At 36.5% G+C, this 19349-nt stretch overlaps 1 protein-coding gene across 7 annotated transcripts in view; it reads right to left on the minus strand.

Moving 5' to 3' along the window:
• Positions 1–19349, minus strand: part of ALMS1 (ALMS1 centrosome and basal body associated protein) — a 216706-nt gene that overhangs the window by 83776 nt on the left and 113581 nt on the right. For all 7 annotated transcript variants that reach the window (XR_010405594.1, XR_010405592.1, XR_010405593.1 and 4 more), the window contains one exon: positions 10–251. Coding sequence is in view for 4 of the 7 variants with exons in the window: in XM_064572311.1 (XP_064428381.1) it covers positions 10–251 (242 nt within the window). In the remaining 3 variants the exon portion in view is untranslated. The remainder of the gene's footprint in view (positions 1–9; positions 252–19349) is intronic.

Below are 19349 nucleotides of genomic sequence, written 5' to 3' on the forward strand. Positions count from 1 at the left end.
TTCTCTTACCATCTGTGCCATGAGGATGAGTAATCTGTTGAACTGAAGATGATGAAGCAAATGTGGTAGGAACTTTGCCCAGCTTCTGGGCACTGGGCTCTGGAATTTCAAGTCCACGATCATCATCATTAATAAAAATCTCAGATGAAAACATGGTTTTTCCTGGACTTTCTGTTGTTATCTGAGTGACTGCATCAGATGACGATTTTCCAGGGAAGGCAGAAAATGGGGTCTTAATCACCTCTGATGGTCTGAACAAAAAAGAGAAAGGACACAGAAGGTAATATCCGTGGCTTATCAAATACTGTAATCTCTTTCCAAAGGTAGATTCGGAATATTTTGTGGAGATACATCAACCTCAAATGGTTAAGTTATTTCAGCATTACCCTTTGCTATCTTAAATACTTACTATAAGGCAATGATGCATGAGTTTACTTTATTCATTTAAAAATCTACTTTAAATTTCAATTTAGAATACTATTATATAATTTAGCTAAGGAAACTACTTTTCAGTCAAAGTAAAAATATAATCATTTTAAAAAATTACTTGAAGTCTACTATAAATTAAGGGACTGCGTTAAATGCATAGAGTGTACAAAAATAAATAAGAAATAAAGACTTGCCTCAAGAAGTTTATTGTCAGTGGGAGAACCAGAGGTTTTTAAGATTGTAATTATGTACTAAGATTTTAGAGAATTAATATTAAGACAGAATAGAGCAAATAAATGATTAAAAAAATGAGAGGAGACAAATCTTTTTTACAGAAGAATTCCAGAAAAATATATGCAGATACCTCCCCATCCAAAGAGATGAACATTAATCTCTCCCTTCTCCCTTGAGTATAGGCTGGACTTATTAATTGGATTCCAAAGAACAGAGTAATAAAAAGGAATAAATAGTTATCTTACAGTGGAGAAACATAACAAACACCATATTAGTCAAGTGATGATGGTTCACATCACCAATATTGTCATGTGGATGTCGCATACTCTCTGCTATGATGTGAAAAGATGGGTATTTCCCTTCTATGGTATTTTTTGCCAAAACCCATAATTCCAGTCTAATCATCCAAAATATTAGCCAAACAAAGATTGACCAATATTCCTCAAAACTGTCAAAATCATGAAAAACAAGGAACGAGGAACTGCCATTGACAAAAGGAGACTAAAGAGATATGACAGCTAACTAAAGGGAATGTGATATACATTGGGTCCTGGAACAAAAAAAAAAGGTTATTGATGAAAAAAATGTGAAATATAAATAAAATCTGGTGTAGTTAATAGTAATGTACAAATGTTGGCTTCTTAATTTTGACAGATGTACATTATGGTAATGTAAGATGTTAACAGGAAAAGCTGGGAGATGGGTATAGGGAACTCTATTATGTTTGTATCTTTTCTGTAGATCTAAAATTACTCAAAAATATGAAGGTATTGAGGCACCTGAGTGGCTCAGTTGGTTAAGCGTCTGACTCTTTTTTTTTTTTTTTTAATAATCATTTTTTTTTTTTATTCATGAGAGACAGAGCGAGAGAGAAAGGCAGAGGGAGAAGCAGGCTCCCAAGGAGCAGGGAGCCCGATGCGGGACTCGATCCCAGGACCCTGAGATCATGACCTGAGCCGAAGGCAGACGCTTAACCATCTGAGCCACCCAGGCGCCCAAGCGTGTGACTCTTGATTTCATCTCAGCTCATGATCTCAGGGTCGTGGGATTGAGCCCTGTGCTCAGTGGAGAGTCTGCTTGGGATTCTCTCTCTCCCTCTCCCTTTGCCCCTCCCCCTGCTCACACACACACTCACTCTCTCTCTCAAGTATTTTTTTAAAATAAGAAATAAAAAGTTATTTTTTTAAAAATAGAGTAATATTGTATTATTTTGGAGTAACAGTTATATCACAAAATAGAAGAACTTCTGAATTCCTACCTTCTGCCTACCTTGAAAAGGACAATTAGGAGAAAAGAAAATAATAGACCAATCTCCTTTATGAATCTAAAAGTAAGAATCCTAAACAAAATCCAAAAGAAAATCATAAACAAAATCCAAAACCAAATGGATGTATGTGAATTCTGACTGAGATGGTTTACTCCTGGAATGCAAGGTGAATTAACACTCAAAAATCAATCAATATATTCACCACATCAATAAAATAAAGGAGAAAATGCATATGACCATATAAATATAGTCAAATAAACTATTTAATAAAACTCAATAATTCTGTAGCTAAAACCTCATAGCAAAGGGAAACCACAAAAAACTTTAGAGCAACCATCCTATTTATACTGAAATGCAGAAAATGTTCACTTCACTTCACTGTGAGATTAGGAACAAAATAAGAATGCCAATTCTTACCATTTCTGTTCAACTTTAGTAAAGGTCTTAAATGGCATTAGCAGTAAGTCAGAAAAAAGAAATGAGAGATAGAAGGATAAGAAAGGAAGAAATAATACTGCCACTCTTCATATTTGATATAATTAGGCACACAGGAAATCCAAAACAATTTAAACATAACTCACTAGAATATAAATAAGTTTTTAGGAAAGTTGACAGGAGACAAAAATTTTTAAAAATCCACTACATTTTTTGGTATCAGAAAAGTTATGGAAGCATCAGGAAACAATATCATCTAATATACTAGAGGGGCATTTTGGAGATTATGGGCAGGGACAGAGTACAGACAGACATACTCCACTGGGAAAGAGAAATCACCAGAGCTTTTGATGAACTCATGGGCTGGCATGATGGAGTGAAATCTAGCAGAATGCCAAGTCAATTTTTCCCACAGGACATTTTCTTAGTATCAGGATGGTATGGGAGAATGGAAAACTAAGTCAGAAAAGCAGAGTGAAATCTTCATAGTCATGGCACTAATAACAAACGAAGGCCCACTAGACAGAGGGGCCTGTAACAAACATCAGGTCTCCTCCTCAAGACATCTGCCAGATTCTGAACCTGAATAAGGCAGGAAGCTAAATAATTACTGCCCGAGGGAGAGAACTTTCAAACCTGAGGACATATTCCAGACACACAATAAAAAACCCAGAAGTACCATCCCCAAGAAGGGGGCTGAGCCAGGAAAAGTGAAATCACTTGCAATGTTTGAGTTCTTATGAGACAAATGTCCCTTAAGAAAGTATAACTACAATGAATATATAGCTGGGCTCCCCTTACATTTGCCATATTCTAAAGGTGCAAGAGCTGAGAGCTGAAAGAGCTGAACTCAAATATCTGAGATACTAAAGTGAGTATCTCACTGTATTTACCTACTGAAGAGTCAAAGATCTGTCAGGCTTAAAGCATAAATCCAGGGAGGCCAAAGATCAGGAAAAATCAAAAGTATAATGAGTTGGGGCACCTGGGTGGCTCAGTGGGTTATGCATCTGTCTTCAGCTCAGGTTGGGGATCGAGTTCTGCCTCGGGCTCCCTGCTCAGCGGGGAGCCTGCTTCTCCCTCTCCCTCTGCCGGCTGCTGCCCCTGCTTGTTCTCTCTCTCTTTTTGTCAAATAAATAAAAAATCTTAAAAAAAAAAAAAAAAGTATAATGAGTCAACTATAGCTCCACCCCAGTGCTGACCCAGTAAAACTCCTGACATGACTGAAGTAATCAGCCACTTTATATGCTCAACAGAGAAAAGGGCAAATCCTCTTGTTGGAAAGTAACAGCATCCTCAGTCCCTATGATTTTTTAAATTCACAACATCCATTGCATAATCAAAAATTACGAAATTTATCAAGCAGAAAAAAGTGACTAAAAATTGAGAGAAAAAAGAGGTAAGAAAAACTGTTTTACAGAGGATTCAGATACTGGAATTAGTGCAGAAAGAAAAACTTTAAAATGATTGTGAATATATTAAGAGATCAAAATACGGGAGATAACAGATCATATAGGGATTCTCAAAAGAAAGTAAGAATCTACTTTTTAGAATCAAATACAGAAAAAATAAAAAAATAACAGGACAGAACCCCAGCAGATCTCAGGAAATACTAAAAAAATTTTTAGGGTCAAATAAAACAATCCAACATAGTACAGAACTATAGAAAAGATGAAGGCACTTAGAGTCTGTGTGTGTGTGTGTATAATACATACAAGTACATATACATATACACACATACATATGCACCTTTTTATATATACTTGTATACTCTATATTTCATATGAAATAAAATAAACAACAACAACTTGTGGTGATTTATAAAAATGTAGAAAATAAATACACGCACAAAAGCAAGAGCAGGCAAATGGAGCTAAACTATTATAAGAGTTTAATTGGGGCACCTGGGTGGCTCAGTCAGTTGAGCAGCCAACTCTTGATTTCAGCTCAAGTATGATCTCAGGATTGTGAGATTGAGCCCTGCATTGGGCTCTGTGCTGAGTGAGGAGCCTGCTTAAGATTCTGTCTCTCTCCCTCTCCCTTTGCCCTTCCCCACCTCCACTCAGGCACACACACTCTCGCTCTCTAAAGAAAACAAAAACAAAAACAAAAAAACTCTTAAAAAAAAGATTTTCTTTATTTGAGAGAGAGAGAGAGAGCAGCAGACTCCCTGCTGAGCTTTGGAAGCTCGACGCCGGGCTTGATCCCAGGACCTTGGTATCATGACCTGAGCTGAAGGCAGATGCTTAACTGACTGAGCCACCCAGGCGCCCCCAAAAAGAGTCCTCATTGCTCATAAAGTAGAAAGAATAATAACTTAAAATGAATTGTAAAGTTAAATATAATCTCTAGAATAATCACTAAAAGAGTAATAGAAAAAAGTACAATAAAAAATCCAACAGAGGGACCTCCTCCCCACTCGTGTGCTCTCTCTCTCGCTGTCTGTCCCTCTCTCAAATAAATAAATAGATCTTAAAAAAAAAAATCCAACAAAAGAGATAACATGAAATAAAAATAATTAAAATAATAAAGGACAGGGAAAACAAATAGAAATAAACAGCAAAATGGCAAACCTTAAAACAATCATTTCAGTAACTATATTAAATATAAATGATCTAAATATCCCAATTAAAATACAAATATCAACAAGGTAAAAATAAATAAAACCAAATTATATGCTATTCACAAGAGATACACTTTAGCATAAGGTGACAGATACACTAAAAGTAGAAGGATAGAAAAAGATACACCAAGGAAATGCTAATCAAAAATAAGCATCCTTTCTCTTTCTCCTCCTCCTACCTTTTTATTCTCCCCTTCCTTTTATCTTTTCTTTCCTGAACAATTAAATTTTAAAGCCATTAGGTGGAGAGAATAAGGTAGGCACCTATATGGGGTAAGGCAAAAGTACCCCAGAGTAAGGTAACAGGAGCCTCATTAGTGTAAGGAGGGTGCCCAAGTAAAAGAGTAGCCTAACACAGGGTATCATAGTCCAATCAGGGCAAGGAGAGAATCTGGAGGTGGCCTGGTATAAAATATCAGAGCCTGATGTGGATGAGAAAGGTTTCCATGGAAAGGCAGGTCCAGCTTGGCATGTGGATTGATCCCAAGCAGAATGAGGAAGGTGTCTCTAGAGTGGGGCACCCTGACGTAGAGTGGAAGATCTGGACCAGAGTACAGAAAACATCTTCATAGAGAGGTAGCCTGGAGTGGGAAGTCAGATCCCCTGTAGGAGAAGGGTAGCATCCAGGGACTGAGGGTGGCCCAGTTTGGGCAGGGTAAGGGAAGGCAATCTGACCTGAGATGCCAGAGCCAGGGTAAGGAGGGTACCTACATAGAGTAACCTAACATCTTGAGTCGGATCCTGAATAGGATAAAGGCACCCAGGCAGAGAGGCCCACTATTGGAAATTAAAAGCCTAAACAGGATGAGGAAGACACCCATGTGAAAGGTAGTCCAACATGGGGAATAAAAGCCTCAAGTGGGTAAGAAAGGTGTCTACATGAATGAGATAAGCATTTTGATGGGGTGGGGGTGGTAAGTCAGAGATCAAGCTGCAGGGAAGTTATGCATGTTGAGGGGTAGTCTAGCATGGAGTGTCAAAGCCCAAGCAGGGTGAGAGGTTCATCCACACAGAAAGGTTGCCTGAGTGGAGAGTCAGAATCCAAGTGGTGAGTCAGAATCCTGGCTGGGGAGAGGATGGCAAGAGAGATGGGACATTAGTTATACAATGAGAGATTAATCAAATAAATAAATACTTAGGCTTTTGATTTCTAATAGCGGGCCTCTCTGCCTGGGTAGAGAGGAATATATAGAGAAGAAATAAATGTAAAATGAGTGCATGTGTGTGTGTGTGTTTATGTGTGTGTCTACACAATGCCACCGAGAGGGCTGGGAACAACCCAATAGAAATGTGTACACCTAGTGCTGAAATCTTGGCTTCTAAATATCTCCTTCCACTAGAAGAAACCAGGCTCCTTGGAGAAACAGCCAATTCCAGAGGATGGAAAACTACAAGAGTCTGAAATGTCTTCTTATGCCAGAAAGCAAAGACAAGTTCAAAAGATAACAGGAGACTGCCACTGGCCATTAAATCAGTGACATTTTCAGAATGAAAACAAATTACAATAGTAACATTGAACACAATAAGAAAATATGATTTTTTAAGATGTAAAATATTTGCAAATCTCACATCCAACAAAAAACATGTATCCAGGATAAATAAAAACTTTAAATTCAATGGTTAAGGGTGCCTGGGTGGCTCAGTTGTTAAGCGACTGCCTTCGGCTCAGGTCATGATCCCGGAGTCCTGGGATTGAGTCCCACGTCGGGCTCCCTGCTCAGCAGGGAGTCTGCTTCTCCCTCTGACCCTACCCCCTCTTGGGCTCTCTCTCTCACTCTCTCTCTCTCTCAAAAAAAAAAAAAAAAAAAAATCTAAAAAAAAAAAAATTCAATGGTTAAAAAAACAGTGCAATTAGAAAATGGCAAAACAACTTGAGGGGCACCTGGGTGGCATAGTCAGTTAAGTGTTTACCTTCGGCTCAAGTCATGATCCCAGGGTCCTGGGATTGAGCCCCACATCAGGCTCCCTGCTCAGGGGAGAGTCTGCTTCTCCCTCTCCCTCAGCCCCTCCCCCAGCTCATGCTTTCTCTCTCTCTCAAATAAATAAAAATCTTAAAAAAAAATTGGCAAAACAACTTGAACACACACTTCATCAAAGAAAATACACAGATGGCAAATAAGCACATGAAAAAATGTTCATCATCATTAGCTATTTAGGAAAATGCAAATTAGAATGGGAATGAATCCCCCTACATACTTGTTAGAACGGCTAAAATAAAAAATGTTGAGAGTACCAAATGTTGAGAAGGATGTAGAGTAACTGGATCCCTCATACTTTGCTAGTAGAAATGTAAAATGATACAACCACTGTGAAAACTAGTTTGGAAGTTTCTTATAAAATATTCATATACATACCATATAACACAACAATCACACTCCTGGGCATTTATCCTAGAGCAGAGATTCTCAACCATGGCATTTCTGACATTTTGAACCAAATTCTTCTTTGTGTGGACTGTCCTGTGTATTCTAGGATATTCATCAGCAGTCCTGATGCCAAAAGAAAATTCTTCCCTAGTTGTGACAATCAAGTGTCTTCTGATATTGCCAAATGTCACCTTGGGGCCAAAATCTCACCTGGTTGAGAATCACTGTCTTAGAGAAATAATTATGTTCATGTAAAAATAAGTACATGAATTTCACAGCAGCTATATTAGTAATAGTAAAAAATTGGTAACAACCAAAATGTCCTTCTACAGGATAAACTGTGATATATTCATACATTAGAATACTACTTAGCAATAAAAAGAAATAACTATTAATACATATAACAACTCAGATGAATCTCCAAGTCATTAGGCTGAGTAAAAAGAGTTAATCCCAAAGGTTACATGCTATACAATTCCATTTATAGAACATTCTCAAAAAGATGAAATCATACAGTAAAGAAACAGATCACTGGTTTCCAGGGGTTAAAGAAGGCAGGGGGCAGGGAGAAGGAGTGTGACTATAAACGGACAGGTACAAGGAATTCCTTTGACAGAACACTTCTGTATCTTGGTTATGGTAGTAGTTACACCAATCTATGTGATTAAATTTCATAGAATTATACACATATACATTTAAAAAAAAACCAACTGTATGCAAAAACTGGTGAAATCTGATGAAAGTTTGTAGTCTAGTTATCTACATTGTATCAATATCAATTTCCTGGTTTTGATAATGTACTAAAGTTACGTAAGATATTACCAATGGAGAAGTTGAGTGATGGGAACCTGGGACTCTCTAAACTATTTTTGTAATCTCTTGTGAGTCTATATATTTTTAAAGTAAAAAGTGAAGAAAAAAAATAATAGACCCATGAATGAAATAAGAAAGCATGATTTTTTTTTATGATTATTTATTTATTTATTTGAGAGAGAGAGAGAGAAACAGCATGAGAGGGGATAGGGTCAGAGGGAGAAGCAGGCTCCCCACCGAGCCGGGAGCCCGATGCGGGACTCGATCCCAGGACTCCGGGATCATGACCTGAGCCGAAGGCAGTCGCTTAACCAACTGAGCTGCCCAGGCGCCCCAAGAAAGCATGATTCTGTATGGATATAATAAACTAAAAATTTGCAAAGGAATGAGATACTCACATAGTTTCAAAGTACCTCCCGCAAAATACGTAATTACAAAGGGAAAAAGAGTAATTTTCAGTGAAGGAACCTAGCAGCCATAACCTTAATTAATGTCATAATTGTCAGCAGGGGAACAAACAAAAATTGTGCAACATCTGATAACATATGATGAGAATTCAATGTCACTTCTGTGATATTTCTAACCCAAACCTAATCATGAGAAACATCAGAGAAACCCAAATTGAAAAACACTCTACAAAGTAAATAATCTGTTATCTTCAAAAGGTCAAGAAAGTCAAGGAAAGACTAAAGAAATGTTCCAGACCAAAGAAAATTAGAGTCATGACAACTAAATGCAACATGTGATTTTGAACTGCCTCCTTTTATTGTAAAAATCCTTACTGGAACAACCAGAAAGTCTGAATACTGAATACTGTCTGTAATGGAGCACTGATTTTCCTGATTTTCATGGCTTTACTGGGGTTATGTAGGATTATGTTCTTTTTATAGGAAATGATACAGTGATGTATCAGCATGTCATGGGGCAGCATGTCAACAACTTACTCCCAAATGGTTAAGGAAAATAAAGGAGATATTAACATAATATTCTCAAATGTTGATTAAACAATCAGAAAAAAATTCAGTAAAAATGAAGATTTCAACATAACACTTGATCAACTGGACCAAACTGACATATACAGATATTACATTAAGGAACTGCAGAATGCATACTCCCTCAACTGCATGTTGATCAAAATAAAAATATACTGTAATGTGAGGCAATTCTAAGAAATTTAAATATGTTGAAATCATTTAGAATATAATCTCAATGACCACAAAAGAATTAACTAGAAGTGAATAATAATTAGAAAGTTCCCATATAATTGGAAATTAAGAAACACATCTCTACATAGCCCATGGAACAACAACAAATTATAACACAAATGAGAAAATATTTAGAGCAAAGATGGTGATGAGAAAGTACATAAAAATCTGTGTATATCAGAAAAGGCTAAATATTAATGAAAATTAATGAATATGAAAAAACTTAAGTATTTATTCTCAGAAATGTAGAAAAAGACCATCAAATTAAAACCCAAAACAGAAGGAAAAAATAAACACATAAGCAGAAACCTTAAAAACAGAGAATATGGGACATGTGAGTGGCTCAGTTGTTAAGTGCCTGCCTTCAGCTTGGGTCATGATCCCAGAGTCCTGGGATCGAGCCCGCGTTGGGCTCCCTGCTCCGCAGGAAGCCTGCTTCTCCCTCTCCCACTCCCCCTGCTTGTGTTCCTTCTCTCGTTATGTCTCTGTGAAATAAATAAATAAAATCTTTAAAAAAAAATAAACAGAAAACACACACTAGAGGATCAACAAAACCCAAACTGCTTAATACCTAGAAAAAGCAATCAAGTAAAAAAAGAGAAAACAAAAATTACCTATATCAGACATAAAAAAGCTAGTATCACTAGAGATTCAGAAATTGAAAGGATAAGAAGATATTATGAAAATAACTCATATCAACAAGTTCTGACAAGTTAGAATAGAAGAAAATTCATTGAAAAACACTTTCAAAGCTGACATGAGAAAAAAAAGAAAATCTGCATAGTCATATCCATTAAAGATTGAATCTGTACTAAAAACTCCAGGTCACAATGGCTTCACTGGTGAATTCTGCCAAATATCTAAGAAAGAAAGAATACCAATCTTACCCAAACTCAGAGTATCCTAACATATTTCTGAGGTCAGCCTAATGTTCATACCAAAATCAGACAAAGATATTACAAGAAAGGAAAATTATAGGTGAATATCCCCCATGAACATAGATGTAAAAATCCTAAATAAAATATTAGGCAAATTGTGTCTAGCAACAAAGGCTAATATTTCAAAAATGGTGCTGGAATATCTAAGAAAATGATTCTCAATTACATAAATTACAGAAGGAAAACTTTCCTCTTCCAATAGAGGAGGTTTGGTCCCCTCTGTACTAAGCCACCTGCAACTGACACAAAGTAGTCACAGGCAATATATAGAAGAGAGGACTAAATTAAGCTCCTACTTTCTGTCCTGAGAGTCAGGAAAAGGGAGCTCAAGGAGAAACTGTAAAGAGAAAAGCAACTCCTTAACATATGTTTATAAACTCCTGGGCCTATCCCTGAGCCATTTGTGTGTGTGGATCTGAACCTAAACAGCATACCTACACTTTGAGCACAGAAGTATGAGACAGACTACTACCCAAATCTCAGACTGGCCACTGGTACACACACATGCAGGTCAGATCTGAACAGCAGTGCAAAAGCTCTGAAAACTGAACTCACATGGAACTATAACCCACAGAAGGTGGGTTAGAATTTGTAATATGAATGTGAATGGGTTGATTGCCTGGTAAAATAAGGGTATAGAAGAAAAAGAAAAAAACAACAACGAAGAAATGTCAGCAGTGTGTTGACTAGATACTGTAATGTTAAATTCAAGAGAAAAGCATATATAAACACTGAACTCAAGTTGGAGAATTCTGAAACTATCTAATTTATATACTAAGGTAAATATATTATAGATAATGAGAGCCAGGTTTATCAAAAGGCTTGAATCAACCCAGTGCTCTAGATCAGCTGAAGGTATCAATATTGACTAGACGTTTAAAAAATACTTACATATACAGATATACACAAACACATACACACACACTGACAGAGATGGGAATAAGTAGAGAAGTAGGCATATGCATGAATTAATATACATACATATAATTCTTAGCTTGGTTAACTGCTAGAAGAAGTGACATCCTAGTAACAATGAGCTAACCTGGTCAAAGTATGGTACTGAAGTCCCTTATTATTATTGTTTTGTTTTCTATTTCTCCTTTCTGATATGTTTAGTAATTGCTTAATACACTTAAATGCTCCAATGTTGGGTATGCATATATTTACAACTATTATATCATATTGATGAACTGTCCCCTTTATTATTATATAATGGTCTTCCTTGTCTCTTGTTACTGCTTTTGGCTTAATGTCTATTTTGTCTGTATAAATACAGCTACTCCTGCTCTCTTTTGGTTACCACCTGTATGGAGTATCTTTTTCCATTTCTTCACTTTAAACTTTTGTGTCTTTAAGCTAATGAGTCTCTTATAGGCAGCATATAGTTGTGTGTTTTTATTCATCCAGTCACTCTATGTCTTTTAATTGGAGAATTCAATCCATTCATATTTAGAGTAATTATTGATAGTTAAGGACTTACTAATGCCATCTCATTTGTTTTCTGGCTGTTTTGTAGTTTCCTTGTTTCTTTCTTCCACTCTTGCTGCCTTCTTTTGTGAATTGTTGATTTCCTAAGATTATGTTCTGATTCCCTTCTATTTTTCATGAATCTACTGTATGTTTTTGCCTTGGAGTTACCATGAGGCTTATATAAAACTTCTTATAGCTATAACAACCTATTTTGTATAGTAACAACTTTGATCACATACAAAAACACTACCATTTTACTCCCTGCACGTTATGTTTTTAAATGCCCTAAATTTAACAATGGACAGATCTTCTAGGCAGGAAAATCAACATGGAAATGTTGGACTTGAACTATAATTTAGACCAAATGGACTTTAACAGACATAGAGAATATTCCATCCAACAGCTCCTGAATACACATTCTTATTAAGCACACACAGAACATTTTGCAGGACAGGTCATATGATAGGCCACAAAACAAGTCTTAGATTTAAGAGGACTGAAGTCATACCTAGTACCTTTCCCAACCAAATATGAAACTAGAAATCAATACCAGTAGGAAAGCAGGAAATTTTACAAATATGTGGAAATTAAACAACAGAGTCCTGAACAACCAATATGTTAAAGAAAAAAAAATCAAAAGAGAAAGCAAAAAAAAATCTTGAAACAAATGAAAATGGATACACAACATACAAAAATCAATGGGATGAAGCAAAAGCAGTTCAAAGAGGGAAATTTATGGTGATGAATGCCTATATTAAGAAAAAAGAAAGGTCTTGAGGTGCCTGGTTGGCTCAGTCAGTTAAGCGTCTGACTCAGGTCATGGTCATGATCTCAGGGTTGTGAGATGGAGCCCCATGTCGGGCTCCGTGCCGGGCATGAAGACTGCTTAAGATTCTCTCTCCCCATTTCCCTCTGCCCCTCCCTCCTGCTCATGTACACTCTCTCTCTCTCTCAAAAAGAAAGAAAATAATAGAAAAGAAAAGGAGAGAAGACATTACAGTTGATACCACAGAAATACACAGAATCATGAGACTATTATGAACAATTATATGCCAACAAATTGGAGAACCTAGGGAAAAAAAAGGATAAATTCCTAGAAACATACAACTTCCCAAGACTGAATCATGAAGAAATAGAAAACATGAACAGACCAATAATGAGTAAGGAGACTGAATAGTAATCAAAAACCTCCAAACAAAAAAAAAGTCCAGGACCAGAAGGTTTTACTGGTGAATTCTACCAAACATTTAAAGAAGAAATAACACCAATCTTCATGAAACTCATCCAAAAATTGAAGAGGAAGGAACACTTCCAAATTCATTTTACAAGGTGAGCATTACCCTGATCCAAAACCAGATAAGGACATTTCTAGAAAACTGCAAACCACTATCTCTGAATGCAGACACAAAAATCCCCAACAAAATATTAGCAAATCAAATTCAACAGTACATTTCAAGAATCCTACACTATGATCAGTTCAGATTTATCCCTGGGAGGCAAGGACAGTTCAACATATGCAAATCAACAATTGTGATATACAACATTAAAAAGTGAAAGATAAAAATCAAGAAAAAGCATTTGACAAAACACAACATTCATTCATGATAAAAACTATCAACAAATTGAGTACCTCAACATATGACAAACCCTCAGCTTATATCATCCTCAGTGGTGATTGGTTAAAAGTTTCCCTTTAATATCAAGAACAAGATAAAAGTGCCCAGTCTCACCATTCTTATTTAACATAGTACTGGAAGTCCTAGCCAGAGCAACCAGGAAAGAAAAAGGAGTAAAAGGCATCCAAATCAGAGAAGAAGTAACACTGTCTTTGTTTACAAATGATATAATCTTATATATGGAAAATCTTAAATACTGCACCAATGATTAGTATTTCTATACACTAGCCAGCACCAGGCTCCTTGGTCAGCAGAGAGTCTGCTTCTCCCTCTCCCTCTGCCTGCCGCTCTGCCTTCTTGTGCTCTCTCTCTCTGTCAAGTAAATAAATAAAATCTTTAAAAAAATAAAAATAAATAAAAAATAAAAACATACAGCTGTTATCAACAGAGTTTAAAGAACTAAGCCTAGATGACTTTAATTGGAAATATTTGCTTAAAAAAAAAAGTCATTTAGTTTTAGAGTGTTTCTATACACTAATGACAAGATATCTGAAAAAAAAAATTAGAAAACAATCCAAATTTACACTAGTATCAAAAACAATAAAATACCTAGGAACAAATTTAATCAAGGACATGAAAGATTTGTACCCTGACAACTACAAGACTTTGATGACAGAAATTGAGGAAGACACAAAAAAATGGAAAGATGTCCTATGTTCATGCACCAGAAGAATTAATATTGTTAAAAAGTCCACATTACCCAAAGCCACCTACAGAGTCAATGCAATCCCCATCAACACTCGCTGGCATTTTTCAGACAAAGAGAAAAAAAAGTCTTAAATTTGTATGGAGCCATAAAAGACCCCAAACAGCCAAAGAAATTCTGAGTAAGAACAAAACTGGAGGCATCACACTTCCAGATTTTAAACTACACTACAAAGTTACAGTAATCAGAACAGCATGGTACTAGCATTAAAATAGAAACAGACAAATGAACCAAACAGAGAGCACAGAAATATTTCCCTGCACATACAGTCAACTAATATTTGACAAGGGATCCAAGAATAATCAATGAGGAAAAGATAGCCTCTTTAATAAATAGTCCTGTAAAAACTGAATAACCATGTGCAGAAAAACGAACTTGGACCCCTATTCTTATACCATTCACAAAAGTTAACTTGAAATGGGTTGAGTTAAACATAAAACCTGAAAATTCCTAGAGAAAAACATATGGGAGAAACTCCTTGACATTGATCGTGGCAATGACTTTTTTTAATGTGACACCAAAGGCACAAGCAACAAAAATAAAACTCAATAGGTGGGACTGTATCAACCAAAAATCTTCTGTACATCAAAAGAGACAATCAACAAAATAAAAAGGCAACCTACAGAATGGGAGAAAATATTTGTAAACCATGGATCTGATATGGGATTAATATCCAAAAAGATAAAGAACTCTTAGAACTCAGTAACAAAGAACAAACAAGTTGACACCCCCAAAATGAATCCAATTAAACAATGGGCTGAACACATGAACAGACATTTTTCCAAAAACCACCTATGGATGGCCAACAGACACATGAAAAGATGCTCAACATCACTGATTATCAGGGAAATGCAAGCCAAAACTACAATGAGAGATCACCTCACACCTGTCAGAATGGCTAACGTGAACAACACAAGAAACAACAGATGTTGTTGAGGATGTGGAGAAAGGGGAACCCTCTTACACTGTTGGTGACAATGCAAACTGGTGCAGCCACTGTGGAAAATCATATGAAAGTTCCTCAAAAAGTGAAAAATAGAACTACCCTACCATCCAGCAATTGTATTACTGGGTATTTACCCCCCAAAATAAAAACACTAATTCAAAGGGATACATGCACCCTGATGTTTATAGCAGCATTATCTACAATACCCAAATTAGGGAAACAGCCCAAGTGTCCATCAATTGATGAATGGATAAAGAACATGTGGTATACATACATACAATAGAATATTACTCAGCCATAAAAAGAATGAAATCTTGACATTTGCAACAACATGGATGGAACTAGAGAGTATTATACATAAGTTAGTCATAGAAAGACAAATACCAGTTGATCTCACTCATATGTGGAATTTAAGAAACAAAACAAATGAGCAAAGGGGGGAAAAAAGGCAAACCAAGAAACAGACTTTTAACTATAGAGAACTGATGGTTGCCAGGTGGGTGGAGGTAATGGGTTGGGTAGGTTAGGGAAATTGGGAAGTGCAATTGTGATGAGCACCAGGTGTTGTACGGAGGCGCTGAATCACTATTTTGTATACCTGAAACTGATATCGCACTGTATGTTAACTAACTGGAATTCAAATAAAAACTTAAAAAATAAAACTGGGCAGAGGAATTGAACAGACATTTTTCCAAAGAAGACATACAAATGGCCAACGGGTACATGAAAAGGTGCTCAACATCACTAATCATCAGGGAAATGCAAACCTCTAGCTCCATGAAATCCATGAGATATATCACCTGACACCTGTTAGAATGGCCATTACCAAAAAGACAAGAGAGCCTGGGTGGCTCAGTCGGTTAAGTGTCTGCCTTTACCTCAGGTCCTGATCCTAGAGTCCTGGGATTAAGCCCCGCATAGGGCTCCCTGCTTCATGGGGAGTCTGCTTCTCCCTTTCCTTCCGCCCTTCCCCACAGCTTGTGCTCTCTCTCTCTCTCAAATAAATAAATAAAATCTTAAAAAAAAAAAAAGACAAGAAATAAATGTTGTTGAGGATACAGAATGAAGGTAACCCTTGTGCACTACTGGTTGATGGGAATGTAATTGATATAGCCACTATGGAAAACAGTATGGAGAGTCTTCAAAAACTTAAAAACAGAACTACCATATGAGCCAGCAATCTCACTTCTGGGTATATATTCAAAGGAAATGAAAACAGAATATTGAAGAGAGATCTACACTCCCATGTCATTATTCATAATAGCCAAGATATGGAAACAACCTAAGTGTCCATCAATATATGAAGGGATAAAGAAGTGATATTTATACATATCTATATCTATATAATATTATCCATTCATATATATATGTACATATATATATAATATTATATTATTCAGCCATTAGAAGGAAATCCTGTCATTTGAAACAACATACATAGATGGACCTTAAGGGCATTATGCTAAATGAAAAAAGTTAGACAGAGAAAGACAAAAACTGTATGATATATATGTGGAATATAAAACAGCCAAACTCATGGAAACAGAAAGTAGAAGGGTAGTTATCAGGGACTGGAGGGTGAGAGAAATGGGGAGATTGTGGTCAAAGGGTATGGACTTCCAACCAGAAGATGAAGATGTTCTGGGGATCTATGCACAGCATTGTAATGATAGCTAACAATAATACCATACACTTGAAAGTTGCTAAAAGAGAAGATCTTAAACGCTCTCACCACAAAAAGTAGAGGCAATTACGTGACAGGGCAGAGGTATTAGCTAATGCTATAGTCGTAATTATTTTGCAATACATGAGTCTATCAAATCAACACACTACAAACCTTAGTAAACTTACACAATGTTTTATGTCAATTATGTCTCAAAAAAGCTAGAAAAAAATAAAAATAAATCCTTTTTTCAAGAAAGAAAAAAGAAAGGAAAGGAAAGGTAAAAGAAGGAAGCGAGGGAGGGGGAAGGGAGGAAGGGAAACAGAAAACAAGGTTTCTTGGGAGAAATGGTTGATGGGGCAGCAGAGCAGGCTAGTGCAGGGTATGGGAGCCAACATGAAAGTGTTCTCAATAGCTAAAACTGGAATAATTTGAGGAGTATTAGATTATAATCCAAAGAATGAAATAAATGCCCCTGTATCCATACTGATGTACATGAATAAAGGAATAAATAAATGGGGAAGGAACAACAGCTCCTGCTTACAGAAAAATTCCACTTAATAGGAATGAAAGAAATATAAAAACTCCATTAGAATACTATAGTAATAATTGCTACAGGCAAGATCCAGTGATGGATGCTAAAATAAGTGATCAAAGTTTAAGCAGAAACAGGATGTTTACATAGTCTACCAGTTTCTCCCTCAAATATCTAGTATTTACAAAGGAAAAACAGTAACTGTACTGTGGAGAATCTTGGTAGACACCACTGTAGTCAAGTGATCAAGGTTAACATCGCCAGTAATGCATATCAACTTAATGTGCTCCCTAATGAGATGCATTGAAAATGCATAACCTCAATATACTCCTGAGACATCAGGGAAAACTAAATAAAAACTTTCTCCAAAACAACTAATCATTTCTCTTCAAAGTGTTGATGTCATAAAAAACAAGGACAGCCATAGACTGGAGGAAATAAAGTAGACATGACAACTAAAACACAAGGTAGAATCGTGGTGGGATCTTCGGTTGGATCTGAAGCAAAAAAGTTTCAATTGTGGAAAAATCAGGTGAAATCCAAATCAGTCTATATCTTAGTTATAATTTTATATGAAGGATAATTTCTTAGTTTTGGTAAATGTGTTATGGTAAGATGTTAACATAAAGGAATCTTTGGTAAAGGACATATTGGTAACCTCTAAGATATTCTCCAATGATCTCTGATTCCTGGTATTCACACCCTTGTGTGACCCCTAATTCTTGAGGAAATAGTGATTCATTTCTACTGAAGAGAAAGTGGCAGAAGTGGTGAGATTCACTTAGAAAGTTAGGCTACAAAGACTATGACGTTTGTCTTGGGTATCCTTGTTCTCTCACATGCTCACTCTGGGGGACATTTAGCTGTTACATTTGATCTATGCACAGCATTGTAATGACAGCTAACAATAATATCATACGCTTGAAAGTTGTTAAAAGAGAAGATCTTAAACGTTCTCACCACAAAAAGTAAAGGCAATTATGTGACAGGGCACATCTGCCTTATGGAAGGAAGGGAAGATGTCTCTGGCCAATAGCCATGTGAACAAGCTTGGAAACATACCCTCTCAATCAAGCCTTGATATGGGACTACAGCTGCAGGCAACACCTTGTTTGCAACCTTGTAAGAGACCCTGAGCTGAAAGCACCCAGCTAAGCCTCACTTAGGTTTCTGACTCACAGAAACCCGAATTAACATTGGGATAATATTGTTTTAAGCTGCTACATTTCGGAGTAGCATGTTACACAGCAATAAATAATTAATACAAGGACTATTCCTACTATTTTTGTAACACCTCTGTAAATTTAAAATAATCTCAACATAAAAAAGCTTTAAAATACTTAATATTTTGTTTTTTATTTTTTAAAGATTTTATTTATTTATTTGAGAGAGAGAGCACGAGAGGGCGGAGGGTCAGAGGGAGAAGCAGACTCCCTGCTGGGCGGAGAGCCCAGTGCAGGGCTTGATCCTGAGACTCCGGGATCATGACCCAAGCCGAAGGCAGATGCTTAACCGACTGAGTCACCCAGGCACCCCTTGAATTACTATGGACTCTGGAGTCAAACAAACCTAGATTCAAATGCCACCTCTTAACACTTAATAATAGCCATGTGATGTTGGGCAAAACATTTAATTTCTCTAAGTATTAGGATTTTAAAATTCTGATGATTATACTAAGTATAAAATGGTATCTGCATCTACTATAAGAGATGGCATTTAGTACATTGCAGACAAATGGCATTATTATTAGTTCATATTTATAGTCATCTATTATTTTCTTCTCATTCAAGGAATTCAACTCTAATTCTGTATTATAATACTGAAAGCAGAGACTGACCCTATTTTTTAGGCCCAATCCAATTCTCAACCACTAAGTTTTAGAGCTATAAGGGACCGTGCAGCTTTTCAAGCCTTTCCTCCCACCATCATCCACATAGGAGTACCAAAGATATTAAATGACTTGTCCAGGAGGATAGCTGACTGAGGAGCTGAAAGGAGGGCTCAAGATTCAGGGAGACACTACCATGCAGTGAACGAGCTCTT

This window comes from Mirounga angustirostris, unplaced genomic scaffold (genome assembly GCF_029215605.1).
Source record: "Mirounga angustirostris isolate CCGP_5_RB_7025 unplaced genomic scaffold, mMirAng1.0.hap1 SCAF_10, whole genome shotgun sequence".
In the NCBI taxonomy this organism is placed as follows: domain Eukaryota; kingdom Metazoa; phylum Chordata; class Mammalia; order Carnivora; family Phocidae; genus Mirounga; species Mirounga angustirostris.